Genomic DNA, 23,852 nt, shown 5'->3' on the forward strand with positions numbered 1-23,852 from the left:
CAAATTAATTGTTTTCGTACCTTAAGCTTTTCTGTTGTTTTATCATTTTCTTTTTTTTTAGTTATTATTAAATAAATTACACCATGACAGTTCAGAGAAAATTCAGTGGAATGGCAGCTATTTTTCACATTCCTAGCAAGAACTTGAGTAGATTGTTTTGTTTTCTAGTTGCTGATATTTTACAGTAACAGTATCTTTACAGTATCTTTATAGATACTCTAAGTTTGACATACTATGCTCCTACTTAAGCATGCTCCTAATGATACGGTATTGAAGCATGTCTGTTACATGGAAGTATGCATGCAGTATGCCAGGACTTTGCATGCAGTAGCTGTTAGGATTCATAGAAATCTTATCTAAGTTTGCAATATGCATTACACATGGATTTCTGCCAAAATCAAACACTGGTATGTGAAATACTCAAGTATTACGCTTAAAGTGTTCTCTCCTTTCTGAAAAATAGAAGCTCACAATATCCATATTGTCTTTTTGGCTTTGTAGGTAGATGTATAACTAATACACGCATGTTTAATGATATAGCATTCCTCTAGAAACCTGCATTTCTGAGTCACTTCATATTTCATTTCTGACTGAAGAGGACCAAACTGATATTGAATTTCAGTTCAAATGTAGTCATTACATATCAGGAAGGACAAATTCAACAGGAATACAAAACAGAAGATTCCAGAGTGTGTGAAAATACCACCAGATCTTGTCTATGAAATAAAAATGACTTACCAAAAATCTTGGGCTTGGGGTTCATTTTTTCATTTGCTTCAGTTTTTACCATACCTTTCTTAATCAACAACCATACAGAGAAGATATAAGCCATATGATCAGAAGATAAGAATGTGAGAGGTGGTTTATACTTACCATCATCGATGACAGCCTGCCACTGGTGCATGTGCTTTTGATACGAAGATCTGACACTGAAAGACTGGCACTGCCAGTCCCTGAAGGCAGGCACTCCAGCAGGACAAGAAGGATTTTCACATACTCTATACTGCATCATGGGACCGTGACACTCACCTTCAAGGCCTGAACTAGAAAAAATGGCATAAATATCATGCTTTATTGTTGGTAATGTTTTGTCAATCTTACAGCGCAGTTTATTTATACTATACGCAAATTTAATTTAAATAGCAGATTTTTTGTTCACACATAACATTAAGAAATCACCCACAAAAAATCAGAGTCACAGAACAAAACATGTTTGCCTTATCTTTGTACTGGTTACATTACATATCAGGAGTCATGAGTGCTAACCCATAATTTACACCTGCCCTCAAAGAAGCACTAGGACTAGTAGGAGAACTCATCAAGAAGAACCTCAGCTGCAGTTTTGATATAGGTCAGGTGATATTTTCTCTAGCTGGACTGAGCCAAAGGTGCCACTGAAAGGAAATAATATCTGCAGATTTGCTACCTCTGCTTTTTTACAAGTGTGGTGTTGCGAACATCAGACAATATGCTTTGTTTCTTTTTGGTCTCTCCAGTTGTGCTTGCAGGTCCTAATGAACAAATGCAAAAGAACAGCAAACTGCAGAAATCGGAGCTAATTATTTGGAACTTCGCCTGGAAAAATGAATGAATGAAAGCGAAATTAAGACATCCCTAAATTCTAGAAATAGCTTTTAGGCTTAGGGCTGGAAGTGGCTTTCAGATGTCAGGAAATATGAAAGCATTCTGCATATATAAGGCTTCTGTTAAACTACCATGCTTCTGTACAGCCAGATCCAATTTTTCTCACCTTTCTTTATGCAAACGTCTTTTTTAATCCCTCTTTCTTGTCATCATTTTTTGCTCCAATTCTATAATATTTTCTTTCGCCTTTCTTAATTTCCCCCTTTTGTCCTAATTGTTTTCCTAAATCATCTACTCTGCCCTGCCCTGCCCTGCCCTACCCTACCTTACCCTACGCTGCTTTGGTCTAGTCTAGTCTAGTCTTCTCTACACTTCTTTTCACTACTCAGCTCTGCTCTTTTCCGACTTCTCTGCTTATTTATTCTTTTTCTCTTGGTGTATAAATGACCCATGGAAGACAAATATGGTACTGAGTAATTAAAAGGAATGCATCTTCTAGATAACCACTGATACGTGGTGAAAACAGATTACATTCAAGACAATGGTAAAACTCCCTTTATCCCCAATAGCACAAGGTTTTCATTTTCACAAGATATGGAATCTAAATATCGTTTCCAGATATTCTATCTAAATGCCCGTGAAACTGGTAGAAATATCTCTTTCTAAAAGTTGCAATTCCTTGGCTCTCCAGATGAGACAGAAGTCAATTTTCTCCAGCAAAAATTGAAAGACTAGAATTACACACTGATGCTCTGCAAGTCAAAAATTACAAATTTATTTTTCTGTTTCTTCTTCAGGTAAAGCTTAAAAAGTTGTATTCTCCCTTTAATACTACCTAAGCTTTTGACAGAAGCAGAAAAGAGGAAAAATAGTGTTACCATGCAATAAACAAACCCTGAAATACCTATTCTCCTAAATGTTTTTCAGTATTCATAAAAAATGAATCGCTTATGTATAGGACAACTATATCTTAATGGATTTCTGTACTCATAAGATTTAAATTCTGTTTCGATATTCTGATTAACAGCAATGGAAACCTGAAATTGTTTTTACCCAGGGCATTTGCGTTGTCGACTGCTGATTCCAGTGTTGCAAGTCCGGCTACAAGTGCTCCATGCGCTCCACTCCCCCTCCATATGCTCCGCAAAAGAGGTCCGATTGATACACTCTCCAGCCTTACACCACTAGGTGAAAATTCAGCTCTTAGGTAAATAAATCAAGCCATATGCAAAACAATTCACTGCTCCACAAGCACACGGGAAGCGCAACATAAACATTTTGTCCAATACATAGTTTTCATATCAGTCAAGTATATTTTTCCTGTTGCTCCCCATAGCTTTTTTTCCTATCCTAGCATATACAACAGCCAGAGACTTTTCTCTTGCTCAGTGGTCAAGGAGCAGGTGCAACTCTTGTCCAAAAGCTTCAGCACAAGTTGATTCCCAAGAAAGGACGCCTCCTGGAATAGCCTGGAGGAAATGGTCCCCAGACCATGCTGTCCCCTTCATTTGAACCTGGGCACTTTTGGGTCCAGCCCAAACCCACTGCAGGGATCATCCTCCAGCTGAACTCTACGGATGATCACAGCACAGTATTTGGGGCTCTTCTCAGGACTTCTTTGGTTCACTATTACAGTTCCCACATAACTAGCAGGAACTGCTTTGTCACTGATTATCCAGTGTCAATTTCAATAGAAGGATATATTGTATGTAATAGAGAAAATAAGATTTTATTCACAAGTTCTATTCAAAGAGAAAATGGAAGCCTCAACAAGCTCGTATTGAGAAATTCAAGAGACTTTCTGGCATTTATTTAAATAATAATAATCACCTCAATAATCTTGTGAGCATATAATATTTCCCAAGACAACTGCAATTTCTCACTCAAAAATTATCCAATCACTCTCGTTATGTTCTGTAACCTATGTCCATATCTGGTATAAATCATTATAACTCTGCAGAAATTAGCAGTTTATCAACTTTACCAGCTGAATATCTGTCCCGTGTATTACGAACTTTGAGCAATTGCAAAGCAATAAGGCTAAACGTAGACAATGAACACTTAATGTCATTAACTTCAGTAATTTAACGCATTTCTCTTTGCACTCTAAATTATTGCTGAATTACTGTTATTAAGGGATAGAGTTCATAGAGAAGTCTCATATTTTGAGGAAAACAAAACATCACTAATGCAGTCAATAAAGGCTTTTGCCACTTTTAGAATACACTTCTGTTGCTTGCAGTCTCTGTGCTAAATCCTTGTCTAGTGATCTTAAACTTCACCTGCAGTTTCAAACCGGTTTTCACTGATCAATTGATCTTAATTTTCTCTCTTAAATCATGGCATTACAATGATGGAATAATTATACCATCTTTGAAAATTCTTCACGTAGGATTACATTGGATTTGCACTCAGAAACTACAAATTTTGTACTGCTCTTGGATATTTCAGACCAAAAATGCTCATATTTATTTTAAGATTTTCCTTCAGACATAATAGGCAAAATGGATTATTTTTTTTTCTAGCAATAGCATCTGCCTTATGTATAGTCTGAGAGATGCTTATAAATCCTTGCCTTAAAAAACAACCAAGTTGGACAGGCTATACAATGACATTTCCATTTCCTAAGATCCTAAGAGGAGCACAAGCCAACAGTACTCCATCTCTACAATATAAGTAAAACAAAACAAAGCCGGTGATCTGTGTAATCTGAAGCTAATCTTTGACAGATAATAAAGTAAACAAGAAGAATAATCCCTTCTAATCTTCTGAAACGTTTCACTGATGTCTGCTTAGTTTTTTACTGCTAGATGTAAATAAGGTATCTCTGTAGCCTGGCACAAAGCTCAATGAGCAGTTCTAATCAGAATCAGTACTTTGTCATAACCTTACTAATTTTTTGCTTCCTACTGGCTAAGACCTACAATAAAGAGAACGGTGTTGCCTTCCTCATTGCACTTCCCCAGGACTCATGTCACTACCATATCATAATGCTCCCACAAGCATAAAGTTAGAATGAATCCTCTGCAACGAGTTGCTATTATCACCTTTTGCGAGTCAGACGTTAATACACAAAATGCACACTAATTTCGGGTGCCCAGTTCAGGATGGCGGTGGTTTCCCAATGAAAAATTCTGGGTTGTCTTAATAAGAGGTGCTGCTTTCTTATTCCATACCACAGGCGTGCCAGTCTTAACATAAAGAATGTAACATCAAACAAAAGAGATGTCCCTGACTCACCAGGTATTGACCTAAGACAGAATATCAACTACACACATTTATCAGAATCAAATCAGCAAATGTCATTATTTTAGAGATACAAAAATGAATAAAGCCCGTTTTCCCTTTAGTATGTAAAATGATATTATCTTAACATTTTATCTTACTCAATTATTTGTTTACTTTTTTAGGGGGATGATGACAGTCCTGGTGAATGCAATTTGATTCAAAGCTCAAATTACTCCTGTGGGAGACTGCTGTCAGCACAATATCATGAAATCCCAAGATATATGCATGCTTCTGCTCTGTTATCTGTTTGAGGTTATTTATCTTCATTTACAGTTATACACACAGATGACAGAGATTATTCAAACAGGAAGGCTCTTGAAGGACATTTAATGTGAGTCTGACTTCAGGTGACCATTTAATTTCTCTTTGATAGCATGCTTTTAATGACATTTATCACTCTCTTACATGCACTGACACTATAAACATGTCTTTACAAAGCTTATCCTGAAATGTTTTATCACAGATCTGTACCGATTCCTTCGATGAGACTATTTCTGAATCTTAAATTATAGCTGAGAACTTTGTATCTTCAAAAGCTTATGTTTCTGTTTAGAGTAAGCAGTGCAACAATGGGATTCCATTCATAAATAGGATGCAAAACCTGAACAAATTTGAAATAAAGCAGTGTAGGCATTAAAACAGTTGTGGCTTTGGTTAACTTCTTTTAAAAATGCAATGTTTTTAGGGAAGTGTACTTTTTATCATCTCTATATTATATAATATATAACATACAATACATTGAACTATAGATGTATGAGTTTTATGAAAATTGAGGGAAGCAGTAACTTTAAATGAGTGCAAAGACTTTTTTAAACAGCTTGTTTCCTTGGCTGTTAGGTGTTCAGTATAATTTATATTGCTTTTCCAACAGAAACATACCTTTCCAGTGTCACAGTCTGTTCCATCCATTGGTGGATCCAGTTTAGTTTTGCATTCCTTCTCACTTTCCACTTTACACCACAACCCAGTGCAAATGACATGCTGAAAACCAAACATACAGGTAAGCACAGAATCTATCTTATGCAAAATTAGTTTCTGCAGGCAATCCACTAATGTTATCATGAAGTTACCAGTGTGACGGGACTGAACTATGTTTAAAGACAGGTTAAAGATGCACAAAAACCAAAGTGGGCAGATTCTGCTTAGACTTTTACTAATCATGGACGTGTGGAATAAGTCAAGCTTGTATGTTGATAGAGAAGAACCCTTTAAGTCTAACCCTAGAGGTCATGGTCTTTGCATACAGCAGATCTGACAAAGAACACAAGGACAACTCTTCCCCATGATGTGAGGCGGCCACTACTTAGGCGCACTCCCCCAGAGACTAGAAGAGGTGTGAGCTTTCTGAGAATTATTTTTAAAATTAATCATATTTTTTTTTATTTAGTGCTTATTCATTTTATGCGAAAGGGATAAAAACAGCACTGTCACTAGCAACAAAACCCAAGGTTTTAAAATGAGTCCATTTCCATATACAGGAACTAATGAGTCTGTGCAGCTGCATAGAACTATGTTCACGGGAGTTTTGTAAAAATGTGTCTGTAAGAAACTTTGAGGTTTCTCTAGGACTTCCAAATCCCCCTTGTTCATACTATCCCAATGACTGCTGCTATCATATGCTTTTCCAATGACTCATAATTTCTCTAGAATTTATTCTTTCCTCTAGGAATATCTCAAAAAGCAAACAAACGTGATATCCACAAAGAAGACACAAAGTAAACTGATGAATCAGTACGAAACGTTTTGGCTGGGAAGAAGAAGACAAGGGAGATGAGAGGGGTACTAGTCAGTAGCGAATTTTAGAGATGGAAAGAAAAGAAAGCTGCTTATTCTGTCCCTCTTAAGCATCAGAACAACATAGTTTTACATTCTTTGAAGGAAAGTACAGCCTTGAAGTATGTTGGCTCACATGTCCCCAGATTTCCTTGGCAGCTTTCCCTGTTTTTCTCTAGGAAGTCCTCCTTCTTCCATGGTTTTCAGTCATGGGTTCATTCCCCCTGTTGTCTTGCCCCCCTACTTCTCCCTCCCCCCGCCCCTTACCAGTAAACTGGGTGAAAGCAAACACAGAGCACATGGGGCTCAGTTGTGGCCTGAATGTTATCGCATGTGCAGACTGATTCCCCCCGTATAGGTATTGTACCATCCAAGGAGGGGAAAGAAGGATCAGAAAAGGGGGATGGGCTGCAGGGAGGATAAAAGATAAAGATCAGCTGTTTTTTTGAAAACAGGGTTGCCAGCAGACGTTCTTTTTCTGACTGAAACTATTTGCTACATTAGTAAACCTAGTAAGAGTTTCTGTGCCTTTTACACTATGCATGAAAAAAGTGTGATAAATCCTATGCTACCTTGAAAAAAGTCTCACAGCACAGGAAACATAATTCAACAAAAGACTGTGTCTGAACCAAGGAAAGGACAGTTCTAGTGGGAGTCTTGCATGTAAAAATGCCTGTAACATCAGCTTTCAAAAAAAAGTCAAAGATTGTAGAGGTCTGAAGCATTGACCAGAAAAAAGAGCAGGGATGGCAGCAGTCAGACTCACTCCTGATTGATCCTGTAACAGTTTTGCGCTGAAGCTGAACTAACAAGACAACAGTTAGCCTACGCATATCCTAAAATAGAGCTACAGTTAACTAGCATATTAATGTGGAATGGCTGAGAACAAACCTACAGTTCCTGCCCTACAAATCCGCAAACAATTCTTCTAAACTTAGGAAGACATGAAGTCAGATTGACAAGGATTTGGGTGCATGAACACACAGATTCACTTGAGCTGTGTAAAGTAAATAAAGTAAATCTAATCAAGACACTTGACTTGTTAATGTGCTTTGTATACATCTGCATGTTTCTGCAAATACTTGTATACCACCTCCTTGTGAACCATGAACCTAAATTCCCCAACTAGAACCATTTTTGAGCCTTAAGTGAACTGTAATTCTAAAAACACTCACCAAACACTCACTTCACCATTTTTTCAAAATAAGCATTCAATATTACTATAACATTCCATCCTAGACTTTGAGATTCCCCAAACCCAAGAAAATGGAGATATGGAATTACTAAAATTGCTGGATGACTTCTAAGTTTTTTTCTGTGCTTTCCATTTCAGTCAAATGACAAACAGACTCTTTAGTTACTCTTCAGATTATACTTCTGCTGTAGAAGTAAGAGAAATGGAGATTACTGTTACCATTTAACTTTTGACATTTGGGGATTTCTGCATGTGGCTGGGGAAAAAACTTGATGAACAACTTTTTTTTTTCATTAGCAAACTGCAATGCTGCAGATCAGGACTGATTTGAAAACTAATAGAAATCTGGAAGCCACTGTCAATATTAAAGTTGCTCCAAAATCAGAGCACAAGCTTCTAAACCAGAAGTTTATTCCCCTGGGGAGAACAAAATCAGGACAGCTAAGTTAATGTTCACAGAAGTTTACTAGTTATCTATCATAAACACAGTTCAGCAGCCATTATTGTTTTTTAGACTAGCCAAGGGAAGAAGAATTATTGGAGATTATAAACTTATACTTGTGATATTAGACTATTTACAATATGTGAAATATTTCATTGTGTGTACACTGGAAAACAAAATATTGCCAAGAACACACAAAGGATTTTTTTTTTCTGAAAGCATCTGTTAATCACGAGCCTTTAACAGCAAAATCTAGTCAAATACAACATGAAAGTCACAATGTACTACATAAATAGCAGCGGTCATTCCAGCTTTTCAGTTTTTTTTTTTTTTTTTTTTTTTTTAATGAGAAAAGTGAGGCAGGTCTGTGTGCATCAGAAGGATGCTTTTCCGATCATAAACACATCTGGAAAGAGGGTCCAATTGAGAGGAAAGACCAGAGACAAAAGGAGCATTTCAGAACTGTATTTGTGTAAAGTCATGATTGTTTAAAGGGTGGTTGTGGAGACGAGGACAGATATTCCACCAGGGCTATAATATTTCCATGACTTACTTTCTTTTCATTGTGATCTTTCCCTGAAACGCCTTAAAATCACCATGAAATATAACCAGTCTCCTACTTCTTTGCAAAGATCACAGCTGTGTTATGACAAGAATTGTTTTAGTGGAACTGACTAGATAGCGCTCACATCCTGGACTTTAATCTTAAAAGCCAACGTTTAATAGTTCAACAATTATATTCAATTGTCAAATTCTAAAATCACATTTAATCATCAAGAACTACTTCTGGGCCATGATCTCACTATCTGTTACGTGAAACAATGTTAGGGTCTAATTGATTCTTGTGTGAGACATCATGGGTATAAAAGCAAACTTGGCTCCCTTACAAGATAAGCATGGCGACACGGTATAAATCTTGTACTCTGAGATCCACTCACACTTTTCTCAGGCTCTATAAATTTTGCTTAGGCTATGAGGAAAGAAGTCTTTGAAATAAAGATTAAAAGGAAAAAAAATCAAGTCTGGACACCACTCATGAAAGAGGAGTGGGAGGGGTGCACTTAGGAAAATACAGGAGTAGGCCCTCAATGGTCCTTCAGTCCTTTGCTTTAGCCCTTAAATCATAAACAGGAATTCCTGATAGCAAGGGCAAATCGTTGGCATCTGCAGTGTTTCTCAGAGGCTGCCATATAACGTGACTGCAAATTATCCCAAAGTGCTGCTCAGTAATAACATTTGTAGAAAATTACATCTCAGCAGAAATGCATTATTGATTGTACTGCTGATATTTGTAGATTATTTTTAGATCATTAGGAAAATTATTTCCCCTCATTACTCAATTGTTTTCTTAGTTGAATAGCTGGTATATATGAAACATACTTGCTTAATGTAAAAGACTACATGGAAGTCTGGTCATCAAATTATCTTCCAGTCACAAAAGATGTAAGACTCTGACATAGTTCATAATTTATCTTTTACATAGTTATATAGTTATGAACTGTTCAGCAAGTAGAATGTATCCAAGAAATCCTGGGCTATAAATTGTTGGATTTACTGAAGTTTAAATGACCCTTCAAGGAGTATGTTTCTCTCTCATTTCCTGGCTGGTGGACAACAACTGTAACCACAGTAAACTGCCAGTTATTGGCAGAGTAGAAGAGAATATACAGAGATAAAAGAAAGTAGTTTGGATTTAATGGAAAATTCAGTGGTTGCCAAAATAATGATTTTAATAAATTAATACTGCAACTAATGAAATACTGTATTGAATTTAGAAAAGTCTTCTAAATGTTGACTTCTCTACTGGCAGCCACAATAATTTGCACAATCAACACAGTGAACTTTGAATCACCTTCACAGTATGTAAAATTCAATTATTTGGTAGGTTAAATTCACCTTACTTGTTTTTTCCATATAACATCCTCATATTTCAGAGGGAGATGATAACATTAGCTACTGACTAACAGCACTCTGCATTTAGACGTTGTTGTTGCACAGTCCATGTACGAGAACTCATGAAGGATTTCTGGAACATTTATATAGCTTGGTTCTAGCCCAATTTAAATTGCAACTTTTTTTTTTCTTTCTCTTCATACATAGGAGAAACATATGTAAGAGCAGGACAGCTTTCTCATCTTTTGGGCTGTGTTCTATCCATTGCTCTGAGTTTCCTTTTCACCATAGAAATCTTATTTAATTGAACTAGGACACTGTTCTTAAACAGAAGAGAAGAGAACTTCCTTAACAGAAGAGCTGTTTTAAGACCCACAGCAGGGAACAAAACAAGGAGATTCGAATGTAGTGCCTAAGCTTGCTGTAACTAATTCTTCAAGTCTATAGTCTGAGGATCAAATTTCTTGGATTTTTTTGTTGCCGGGAAGGTGGGAGTGTAAATTTTGCTTCCAGACAGAAGAACGCAGAGGAAAACCAACAAGGTGACTTTACAGAGGTTGGCAGCGGAGCTTTGGAGAAATTCTCTTCTGCCTCTGTGTCCTCCCCAGATTGTCTCAATTCTGTCCTAAGTGTCTTTTATTAATTTTTATGTAATTTATAACAGGTCCAAAGCTCTTAAAGCTGCATTACAAAAATTTTGTTGTTCAGTATTTGCTTATATGATTTCCAGTTCAGGGCTATCAGTCTTGCAGAGGATGGTGGCGCAACTGCAGAAGGTAGTTCCCCGTGCTCTCTTCTCAGAAACTGGTACCACATTCTCTTTTTCTTACTGTTAAGACCATAAGGGTATCAAGGAATAGACTTGGTTTATGAACAGAAACTGAAAATTAAATTGCAGTTTGTCAGAAAATAGAATAGTTGAAAAGATCCCTTTTGTATTGTCTTGCATCATTACTAGGTTCTTTCTTCTAAGCAAGCCCACTTATCTTTGGATTTAAGTTACAATAGTATCTTAATACTAATATTTAATAGGAATTTTCCTAAACTAACCATTTAAATAAAAAATAATGATCCAGTAAGTAGGAAAGAAAGAAGATTCTAAGTGATTAAACGGAAACGTGTCCTCTTACATACAAAATGTCAGAAGAGGAGAAAATGATTGAAGATGATTAGAAATGGAAATTAGGTACCAGCAGCCAGAGCTTTAGTACTCTCTGTGCAAACAGTTGAACACTACCAGGGTAGCGTTAACTGAATTTAACTTCCTAACGTTTCTAAAATAATAATGAGAGCCAAAGAAACCTGGAGTCAGGACCCCGAGAGAAGAATATTCACTGCATCTGCGAATGAAACACAACAGGCACGGGACCACTTGGCTACCGGAATTTAAATGCTTGAATCAGAAATAAATATGAGAGTATTAAAGGAGGGGAAGTCCTCAGAGAAATGAAAAGCATATAAATATATTATGCAACAGCAAGTCTCCACGTTTGACTAGCACTTCAATTAGTTTTGAAATTCTTTTACCCAGTAAAGACCTAGAAGAAATAATGGGCTAACGCTGTACCATTTTCTTGTTCAAAATGGGTTTCTAGAGAACGAGAAAACAAAATCACATCTTTTAATTGAAAGCAAAGGAACTAAAAAACAAGAAACAGATTGCAATTCATGAAAAAAGCACTTGGAAGTAATTAAGAACACTTGTAGAATTGTTACATTGAGTTCTACTGCTCATCTCTCATAGTGAAAATGTTTTCAATGCACCAGTTGAAATAATAACTGGTAATCTACAGCTGGTTTTTTTTTCAGCTGTGCAACTCTCAGCATGTGGTAGTCATACATGTATTGCAATGTTTCCTTTGAGAATCTTTAGGATAAAGATTACTCTCACTGAAACTTGCTAAAGAAAGAATACTGTGTCCAAGCTGGAAAGATGAACAGAGCTGAAGAACTAAAGGAGTACGGAATTATGCTTTCATATTACACACTCCTGACCTTTACAGGCTATTTGTCTGCTTTGACTCTGATGAAATTTTATTTCATAGTTTCTCCTAGCCCCTGTTCTACCAACCCATACTTCATGCTCTTTATACATTGTATTATCATCTGCCCTTCTTTTCTTGGTTACCTTCTCAAGGGCATCCAACATGTTTAGCACCTGTCCTGTTGACATTAAAGAAGAACAATTTTTCAGCTCTGCCAGGGCTCACAGGGGACCTGCTGGGAGTCAGGATACATTCAGCGGTAGAGAGCCCAGCTAAAACCACTATTCTCCCTTGGAGCTTGCACAGACATAGCATACTTTACTGAACGTCAGATATGGAGGTTCAATACCAAAACCATAATGAAACGGAACCTACATGCAAAATCTGGTCATCCCAGTGGAATAAACTGCAAATATTCCATTCGCTGCAACGAGGTGACTTCACACTATGACATTTTCTATTTCTACAGTAAAAGGAACATATCAGTGGTATGCTAAGATAGAACGTGATTCACGTTGTTTGGAGATCCAAAGCAAGTCTTACAAGATAAATTAAAATGTTCATATTAACTTTGGAAAGTGAAGTGCAAACTTCTCATTTCACAGGTGCCATGTTCTCTTTCTCTCAAACACATGCACAAAAATATCTCCCGCAGAAAAATGAGCTGGTAGGTGTATTTTCTGGTGTACACCCATCCTTACCTGCATTTCTTGGCAAAAGGAAGCGGTTGGTCCAAAAAGAATCTGACACTGTTCATCTGCAGTGTACGTCATTCCTGGGAGCTTGGAGGGAATAATCACAGAATTGAGGCTCTGAGGATTCGTCTGTAGCAGACAGTTACTGGCCTTTGACCTGGCAATAGGCAGAGATTCATACGCTGAGCAACCCTGAAGAGTCTGATTGTCATGCAAACTTAAACACGCATTTGAGATCAGAAGAATATGGACTCTTAAGATGCTTTTATTCATCAGCATTGGGCTGTCATTCAGAGAAACTACTCAGTTTAAATTAATATGGCTTACTTGATATTAGTTAATAGTGTGTTCTGATGTTGCACATTTATGGAAAGACAATACAATTTATCAGATATAGTACGAATTTCAAGAAAGCACTGGACAACATTTTAGTGCAAAATTTACTTAACTGATTAAGGTTTGGATAGAGATGGAAATAATTATAAAAATCTAGTTTAGTTTTAAAAAGTTTATAATGCATAGGCAGTTGTGTAGCTTAGTTTTCACACTAGCAGGACCTCCGGTTAATCATTTCAGATTATATCTACATTTAAAAATACGTACATTTCTGAGCTGGTAGCCAGAAATTTAACTTTTCTTAAAAAAAAGAAGAAAAAATATGTGAAAATACTTAAACTTGTTAAAGCACCAAGTCCTGGTTTTGATTTCTGCCTAGATTCAGTACAAATGTGTGACACTGCCACATCTAACTTCTACTAACTATTCCAGTGTCATAAAGTAGACCTTTTGAGGACTGCTGAACTGTCACAAGTAACTTCTAAACAGATAAATTTATAAACTTAATAAAGGAACAGAGTTTTAGGGAACAGATCCCATTTAAGAGAAATAGAGTAAAACTAAATGTCTTAAATTGGTTGCTGGGTATGCTCTTCTCTATTAAATATCTCATAGTAAATTTCTGTCTTAAAAGTTAACATAATTACACTGCATGGTTTGATATTGAAAGGCACAACATAGATCAGAGAATCCACATGATGTTCATAGATCATTCACTGTCTGACATTCTCCAATATATAGCATATTCATATATTTTAAACAGATTTACATATATTTAAAGTGTATATATAAATATATATAAGTACGATCATATACATTAACACATGAAAATAGTACAAATAATTGCTAAAAACAGATTTTAATCTATCTGTCAAGTATTATATAGTTCATGATGATTTAAATTATTTTGATGGGCTATACAAAGACAAGTCTCCCACAGTAGTGTTAAAAATTATTGAAAACTTGTTATTTCAGGATATTTATTGCAGCTATTTGTAAATGACATACAGTAAGAGTTCTTTTTCTTGAATGATATACCTGAGAAATCTTTCCAGATCTTCCCTGCTGCACCGAGACCATGAGACATCACCAAGATTCTGTCCTTTTATCCACTCCCCAGACATGATATGGAGACCATCTGCACAGGATGGGTGGTCATTGTCGTGGTTTATCCCCATGCTGAATTTTGAAGTTATTAAAAATAAACCAAAGCACAACAAAATAACAAGTTGTTTTCAAAATGTTTAAAATATAGTTAAAGCTCTTGCAAGAGGCTATGAAAAACTCATGTATCTTACATGTCGGAAATCTCCATTGATTTTTTTCCATCATACCTTTCATAGAAGTATATGGAACAGTGTCTGGAGAACAATTCTGTAGTGAAAAGTGAAAGTGAAGCCTCATCCATTTGATGAGAAATATGTTCTAACCAGCTGTTGGACAACTTTTTGAATGTTCAGAACTGCACAACTAGCGCAGGTTTAATGTATTTCTCTTGCTAAAGGTACAACAAAAATATTGGAAATTTATTTTTTGAGATCAGTGAATAATTCAAGATTTTTGCAGTGATTCTGTCTTAATTCCATATGGAACTGGTTTGTTGAAATTTTACAGAATAGTAAAATCCTTACTGGTTTAATGTATAACTATTGTTATGTAAAACAACACACCTAAATGTGTTTTCAATGTCTACTGCTAGAAATAACACTGATGAAGAAATTCAATGGATTTTGATTTTAAACACTTAGCATCCACATGCATCCAGTGATTTCTCACCTAGGGCACCGCAATGACATATTCTACTAAAAATCTGCTTGAAGTTGCTGCTTTAACTGACATGAAGACTCACCGTCACTCTCATTCACAACCAGTAAACAGAGAGGAAGAAGACAGACTTGCATAAAAATAAAGTTTTCAGTATTAGCCAAGTGGATACACACTTGACTGGCATTAAGAGAAATAAGTTAAATACTCTCAGCCATTTTTGAAGATTTGTACCATGGGAGTACTCTCCAGAACACTGGATTCAACAGGGTGCTGGAATTTTGCATCCCTGGTTGCCCTGCAGAAAAGCAAAACTTTAGAGTGAATAAAGTTTTATACCTTGCCTTGATTCCTTCAGCCACAGAACAGCCAACCCACTTAGGGACTGCAAAGACAGAAGTTTGCATCTTCTGTAGAAAAATTGGAGTACATCGTGCTTCTCCATTATTTCACCACAAAGCAGTGCCAAAGGGCAAAAAAGGCCTGCCACCCGTCACTGAAAACACCAGCTCACCTTTCTTCTCCGCTCTACCCAAAACCCTCCTCATGACTGGATCCAATTTTGTATCATTTTGCAAGCTGCATTACCTTGTGTTTTCTAATGAAATCAATTTAAATGCCATGTAGGGCTTTATCTTGCCTATCGGAGTGCTCACTCTCTTACAGTGATGTGTACACCCCACAGTCTAGAGCGCTGGAGAAGCGGCCTCTGAATTGGATAATTTGGTTAGTTCTAAACAGTGAAACCAAGGTAAACAAATCTGTTTGACTCTCAGCTTCTGTCTTTTTCTGAACTTTGTAAATGGGACAAAACAACTACACAGAAGTTCCTTTGCACTGTCCTTACATTCTACTTATATGCCTCACATGCAGAATGTGAGATGTTCTCATCTCCAGAGTTCTATCTATAAGAATTATGGAAGAACACACAGAAAATCTAATGACATTTACTTTGCTGCATGCACAAGAAATAGATTTTGCTTACAGCTCTTCAAGTTATATACTTCCTTACTGCAAAAGTACTAATTTATCAGTATAATATATATTCTGTCATTTGAAATAAAACATTTACAAGTACACAAAATCTTGTTGATACAATTTTTTATAGAATTGATGGCTCCTATTTATGCAGAGTGGGAATTAACACATTTACATGTTATTTAAAACATTTTTAAAAATTTAAAAAAAGGAATTCTGGTTAATATTATTTCCCATCCACTCTGAAGAGCAGTTCTCAAGTCAGACTTCATCACAAACTAGTCTGTAAAATCACCCAGCAAAATGTAAGCCGAGCTGAACCAAGATTTTCGCTGTTTCAAAAAAATTTTCCACAAGCCACTATTACATACAAACATCAGTGTATCTCTTTTATCCAAACTACTACCACAGAAGCATTCTGTATAGTCTATCAGTACATGAATTCTGACAAAAACATTGTCTTTTAAGGTTAAGTCAAGTGGTAAAAGCTGTTGTACTTATAACAATGCTGTATAGCAGCAACGTTAAGCACTAATAAAAAAAAATCTAACTCCAACCGCCTTCCAATACTTCAGCTGCTCTACTTTGGTAACCCTTGTCCTATTCTGCTTTGACATTCAAACTTAGTTCAAAGCATATGCACTTAATCCAATGGGATTCATTCCTCCATATGCTTCCACCTCCAAATTAAGTGCATGTAACAAAATATCCAGCAAGTAGAGAAGACCAGTATTGAAGCCTTTGACTATCAGAATGAATAGCTACTTCAGAAGGGAAGTACAGGTCATGATGTTAACATCAACTAATAAAATTGCAAGACAGTATGTGAGAAGTATGCTAAAATAGGAACAGAATCTGCTCTTATTCTCAGAAATCTTTTCCTCAGTACTTACTGTTGATATCTTCTATAGCGTGGTAATGACTGCATACTTTTATCTGACCTAGTATCAATTACAAGATCAAATGAAAGTCAATATGCAGTAGTACTGACTTCTGATTTCTTTCACCACATCACATTATGTGCGTGGTGAAAGAAAGAAGATGTACAGTTATTGCTACCTTCCTATCCAGCAAGAGTGTAAGTAATGCAAACTTGTATATCTACTTCTTCATTAACAATCAAGCATATAACAATATTCGGTGCTGTTCTGTGCTCTTCTTACAGAATTTATTATGCTAGCACTGGGCACATTGCCCTCTCTGTCTATAAGCTCCTCTCTCCCACAGCTGTGATCATTCAACCTCATGCAAGAATAAAACAACACCATGTGCATGTGGGAGGATGACAAGGGAGTCTGGCATAAGGGGATAACTTTATAACAGTCTGAAAAAACATAATTAACAAAGAAGACAGTGCTGTACTTTAACAAGCCGTAGATCATATCTATATGGAAATAAATCAAATTCTGTTTTAAGAACAGAAGCGTTATTTTTTCACTGATATATAAAAGTGCTCCATCCATTCTGGTTAAAGACTATATATGTCAGATATAATATGAAAGTAGGAAGCATCCTATGGGATGCATTCCCTAACTGAAATATTAGCAATATTTCAACTCACACTATGCAACTAAACTATATTTTAATAATCTCAGTTTAAAACTATTTTGACAAAGAGTCTTGGTCAAATAAACTCCACTGACATTATACATGGTTGTCAAGTCAACTGAAAAAATATTTTTATCTAATAAAACCTCTAAAACTTGTTTAAGAAACACTGCCAGATTTTTTTTTTTTTTTTTTTGCGATATCATGCAGAAAGTTGGAACAAGTACTGTGCAATTTTGAAGATGATGCCTGTTGATGTTTACTGTGCAGTAGGAATAGTACAAAGGAAAACCCTTAATTTCTCTGTGCTTAGAAGTCAGAATTAACAACTCTGACCACTGAAGGTATAAATATTAGTTCAATTTTCTAGTTAAAAAATAATTCCTTTACAATTCACTACTGCTGCAATTACATGCATACAGCTGGATTCAAGATAGACGACAGCATCTCTCCTGCCATAAATGGAATAGGTTATATTCCTGCAGGCACAAAATGCATTCCAGTGTCAACCCACATACTGAAAAGTACCAAATATCACACTTCGATTTGATTGGTTATAGCCTAGTATTAAGAAAGAAAAGCTCCTTTAAGTGTCATCAAAGGGCACTCAGTCATTATGCTATATTTAAATTAGTTAAATAAGGCTATGCACACACCTTCTGGAAAGAATTAAGTCTGCATTGTAAAGTGCTATTTTATACTTATTCTCTCTATAGGAATCCAAAATTCTCCTACATGTGCTACATTCATGGTATTACGAATTTGCTCAGTGACCCCACACTCTTCCAGGTGGAAAGCTTTTTTATTATTTATTCATTGTTTTCATTGTGCTTTGCAAATGGCACATGATAGATGGGATAAGACACATGGTTCTACTTGTAAATGAATTATTTAGCTTGAAGTGAACTGAAAGGCAAGTAACATTGCTACAGAAAAACTATGATGGTAAAAGGTAGAAGATGGTTTCTTTTGGAAAAACTTTGTCTTCAAAGAAAGAATATACTGGACAAGGAAACTCCAATCTTCTTGTTAATAATTTAATGATAAAAAGACAAAATCAAAAGAAATATGTTTAGGCAATGAATATTTCTCTTTTGTGACTCATTTCTGGTTCTCTAGGATGTTTGTAACTCATATTACATTTTCAATCTTTAAAAAATTGGGTAAAAAATATAATATGTATATTAATATATGGACATTAACATATACCACATGCTACTGTCCAGCTGAGTTTGTCACTTTTGCTAAACAGCTGCTTTCTTCTCTACCACTTCAACACTTCTACCACCGTACTTCAAGAAGCTGGATCTAGACATAGCATGGTGTCATGGTCCTTTGACTTAAGTATATAAATAATTTAAAGCTTTGATGTGTCAGATGTATTTAGCATCATAACATGAAGATACATATGGTCCCTTGCTGACGATTTTTACAGAGCATATAATATAGGAAAAGTATTCATCTCTGGCAAATACGATACCCGTGTCACATCCTGCAAACTGCAGTATTTCAAGATAAACAATTATGTCTATGGTATATGACTTTAATCTTATGCCAAGGAAAAACATTGACATATAACATGTCTTCAAATTGAAGAAAATATGTAATCAGGAAAAAGACTTTGAGCTATCAGGTACTCAGTGAACGGACCAAAAAAAATAAAATTAATTCTCTTTATTAACAAAAAACTATTATGATCTTTTGAAAACTTTTTCACAGCTATTTTAAATGTATCAGACTATCAATTAAGCCTTTGCGTCCTGTAGGCCATTGTTCAGTTACTAACTGTTCAGTTTACAAATGCTATTCTAAGGAAAATTAACTGTAAATCCATCCTGGAACATTACAGTCTGGCAGAAATGGAAGCCTTGATACCTTCCTGGAGAAAAAGTTGACTAACCTTCTAAATGTCAAGTACAAAATTACTATATGGTTTAACTTACTAAAAAATCTGATGCAGTTCTACTTCACCGCCTCAGTGCTTCACCTCTTCCTGAGCAGCTTCTTTCTTCAGCTGTTTAGTTACCATCAAAAGCTTAGTGAGGCTTGATTTCTGCTAGGTATTGTGATGTGTGTACATAAACCAAGATCTTTCTTGAGCCTCTGTCTGTTCTTAGAATTGGACTAAGCAAAACTATTTTTTTATGGATTTGAATCACCAAGTAAATTTTGAGAGCAAGAGTAAATGGAAAAGAAAAAGTACATAATAAGCTGCATACTTTTCTGTGATCTCTAATTGCAAGTGTATTTTTTGTGACAATTTCCAGACCACTGGGAAGTTTGGTATGATATGCCCATCTGCCCAATGAGATCCTAGGCTGATATAAATCAGCATAACTTTATGACCGTGGGACACAGATGCCTACTTTGATATGTAAAGTGAACATTTTTGAACAGACAAGACAGAAAATGTTACCACAGCTAGTAAAACAGTATCAAAAATAATATAAAAATATGGCCGTGTTTTATGCAGGTATCCACAAATGGCAGGGAAGTATAGCCATTTCTTTGTAAATCTCTCAATGACACAAATATGGGTTTGGGAAAGATAATCTCTTATAGTGTGCATCTATTTCTAAAATCATTACAAAGCTCAATTTTGCAAACTGCAGCTGTGCTTTTCAACCTGTATTGCTCAGTTAGGTTCCTGTGTCTACACTGCAGCTGACAGTCAACAATAACTTACTTTTGAACAAAAGCTCATTAATGATGAAAATCAGTCAAAACAGTTAAAGCTCAACATCTCTGACAGTCAGGCTACTTCTGTATCCAACTTCCTGAATCTATGGATAGTTCTACATCTATAGATAGATTAATTTATGTATTTATGTACCTAAACTTGTACTGAGAAACCCAGCTTTGGAACGTCAGCCAAAAAGGACAGAAAAACTAAGGAAAAAAGCAATGGGGGCAAAATGACGAGTGTGCACAGCTGGGAGGAGGCACTTCGTTTGCACCTTCTATCTGCTGCCCTGTAGTCCACGGATTTATGGGAGAGAGAAGGAATCCACTAGATTATTCGGGGATGGGTTACTGGCATGGTCCCCAGTAACACTACAGTTCTGCAGCAGCTTCTTTCTTACTCAGTAGTCATTGCCTTGGGAATGCCTGAAATTGTAGGACCCCAACATAATCTGAGTCAGAATCCTGTGAAGCAAGATCTCTGAGAGAAAGGGATCCCAGAGTGATATTATGGCCATTACTGAATAAAGGCTTAGCTTCATTAATCAGTAAATGAAGTAACTATCCTAACATGTCAGCTCAATATACTCTTGGTTAAATAGCATCTTTTAAGTCAATAATTTAACAAATCAGAGATCGCTAAATATATGACATTACGGTATCTATTATGCAGATCTGCTTTAAGAAAAATGCTACGTACAGCACATAAAAGACAGGCATATTCTAAGATTCGTCTATACTTTCTAGAAATTCATTCACTTACTGTTGATGCTTATAACTATGATTTTCTCACATTTGAATGTTCCACTGCTTGGAATGATAGGGCTCCAAAATTTTGCTAGGCTGTCTCCTTCAGGCTACATACAAATTATACTAACAATGACAAAAACCACCCAAAAGTTTAAGAGGATGTGTTTGAATCAGAAGGCGTATGACATTCTGTACAGGAATTACAGACAGAAACAGAGGAACAATTTCACATCAAAGAAAGAGGAGAGAGAAAAGCATAACCTGAAACAAGAAGGTCCCAACCAACAGCAAAGTTGTTATTTTAAAGACAACACAAAGAAAAAGACTTTGTGGGTGCCAAGAAATTAATTTCTCAGCCTCCTAGATCAACAAATTTGTAAATCCTACTGGCTCTTAACTTACTAATTACAAAGAAGTAATTTATAAGTCATCATTAGTGAAAAACATCCCCAAAAATGAAAGCAGATACTTGAAAGTTACAATATTTTAGAAGAGAAGGCCTGAAGCTGGGGGGAAAAAAAAAAAAGGATAATTCATTATTAAAATAAAAGATAGTCATGTTGAACCAAGTAGTTTCATATTTTTACTCTCACTTGAATCAAAGCCTCAGTAACGGATTACAGGACAAATTTGGGAAACATACTCTATTAATGAAGGCAGTTGCAAAGGAACTGTACTTGTACTGAAACATTTCTGCAACTGAGGAACCTCAAAAGACCGCCTCCTACAGCATGAACTCCTGAGTACTTTCACTCATTTTTGTTTCAAAACACCTGCATGTATTTCTGCAGAAAACAGGTTTTCAACTTCAACAATTGCTTACCTCATAATTCCATACTGTGGTCCATTGTCCTGAGATCATACATTATTTAATTTATGGTTCATTTCTTAATCAACTGGAATGTTCTGAGCTTTCAGAAAAATCAATTTGGCTGCCTTCTCAGAGCAGAAAATTGCACTACAGCTAGAAAGTATCTTTCTTCCTTTGTGGTAAAACAGCATTAAAGTGTCACTTTTTTACCTTCTAATTTACTCTAAAGGAAAAACTTATCCCATATTCTGGAATACAAAATAAATGAAATTAAATAATTATCCAAATAAGAACAGTACAATCTGTTGCATGGCTAGAAATCAACTATGTCATGGAAGAAAAGAAAGGTCCTATGGAAGCAGCTAATTTCAGCAGTGTGATTCTAATCATTAATTGTTCATCTAAATTCGGTTTTCAGGAATGAAAACTATATTCTGTTTACACAGATACTGAGAATCACAGTCCTAATATAGATACGTTTCCCTGTTTGGGGAAACAAAAGAAAGCAATGCTTATCACAAATTAGTAGGAATTACAAACTCTGCCTTTGTAGTCTGTCCCAGAATAGGAGAAGGCACATGGAAGGGGAGGGGCTCTTTCATCATTCATAAGAAAGGCTGCTGTTGCCAACCAAGTAGACAGTATTAGTAACACATTCACAAAGACTGGTAGACAGTTGCTTTTATTACTCTTGTTGATTTTATTGCGTTCTGTTATCATATTTTGATTTGTGATAACAAAAATGCATGAAGTAACTGATGCTCCATGAGCATTTCCTGCTCTCTCATTTAAAACTCGTCTTTAAGTCCCACTAGATTTCATACCATTGTTTAATATCATCACAACAAATACATGTTGTTTGCTTGTGATTTATTAAGTAGGTAATTAAAAAATTCCACAGACTGCCTGTTTGGAACTACAAAATACCTGGTAGAATATCCTGAACTTTAAAAATAGGTACATTTCATATTTCAGAAAACACCAGAAAAAGAATGCAAATTAGTATAAAATTGATTCTGAGATATTCCACCAGTATGTCTTTCAACTATTTAAAACAACTTTTAAAGTACACTTAGAGCACATAATTGTTAATTAATGTGTTTTGAGATACTGCAGTTTACATCTATCCTTTATTTCTCCATACTTACGAAGGAGTCATAACCCACAGACTGCAATCATGTAAGTAAAAGAAAGATTCAAGTGTTACTTGATAACCGAAATAATTACATTCTCTCTTGTCTTATCTCAGTTCTCCACACGGAGACAACGATTATTCCCCTGTACTGGTGAGGCCCCACCTCAAACACCGTGTTCAGTTTTGGGCCACTCACTACAAGAAAGACATTGAGGTGCTGGAGCGTGTCCAAAGAAGAGCAAGGAAGCTGGTGAGAGGTCTAGAGCACAAGTCTTGAGGAGCAGCTGAGGGAACTGGGGTTGTTTAGCCTGGAGAAAAGGAGGCTGACAGGAGACCTTATCGCTCTCTACAACTACCTGAAAGGAGGTTGTAGCCTGCGGGGTTGGTCTCTTCTCCCAAGTAACAAGTGATAGGACAAGAGGAAATGGCCTCAAGTTGTGTCAGGGAAGGTTTAGATTGGATATTAGGAAAAATTTCTTCAGTGAAAGGGTTGCAAAGCACTGGAACAGGGTGCTCAGGGAAGTGGTTGAGCCACCGACCCTGGAGATATCTAAAGACATGTACATATGGTGCTTAGAGACATGGTATAGTGGTGGACTTGTCACTGCTACATTAACAGTGGGACTTGATAATCTTAAAGGTCTTTTCCAACCTAAATGATTCTATAATATCTTTTAATTCATTGTTGTTTGTTTTTATTCTGTAACATAAATTCATTATATAATTACCTAATTGCTCATCAAATTTATTTTACTAAATAGGATTTTATTATCAAAATCAAATCTCACTGGCTCCTAATATTTCAAGACGGAGCTCAAAAAACAATTGTTGACTTACACCACTAATTCTCAATTTCATTGAAAGATCACCTGCTTTCAGGTGTAGATGGGTAGAAAGAAGACACTTCATATTGCAAAGTAAGGTGTAGTTTGCCATTGAATTGCATTGAGAATATTTCTGTTTTAATTGGAAAAACGAAGAAAACCACAATGC

General features: G+C 36.0%; 1 protein-coding gene across 1 annotated transcript in view; it reads right to left on the bottom strand.

The window, feature by feature from the left end:
* ADAMTS19 (ADAM metallopeptidase with thrombospondin type 1 motif, 19) overlaps positions 1-23,852 on the bottom strand; it is a 154,341-nt gene that overhangs the window by 45,672 nt on the left and 84,817 nt on the right. Inside the window, exons 11-15 of the mRNA XM_009889716.1 lie at positions 14,230-14,370; positions 12,862-13,012; positions 5,752-5,853; positions 2,638-2,768; positions 874-1,043 (exon numbers count right to left, since the gene is read on the bottom strand). Coding sequence (XP_009888018.1) covers positions 874-1,043; positions 2,638-2,768; positions 5,752-5,853; positions 12,862-13,012; positions 14,230-14,370 — 695 coding nt within the window. The remainder of the gene's footprint in view (positions 1-873; positions 1,044-2,637; positions 2,769-5,751; positions 5,854-12,861; positions 13,013-14,229; positions 14,371-23,852) is intronic.

This window comes from Charadrius vociferus, unplaced genomic scaffold (genome assembly GCF_000708025.1).
Source record: "Charadrius vociferus isolate BGI_N301 unplaced genomic scaffold, ASM70802v2 scaffold377, whole genome shotgun sequence".
Lineage (NCBI taxonomy): Eukaryota > Metazoa > Chordata > Aves > Charadriiformes > Charadriidae > Charadrius > Charadrius vociferus.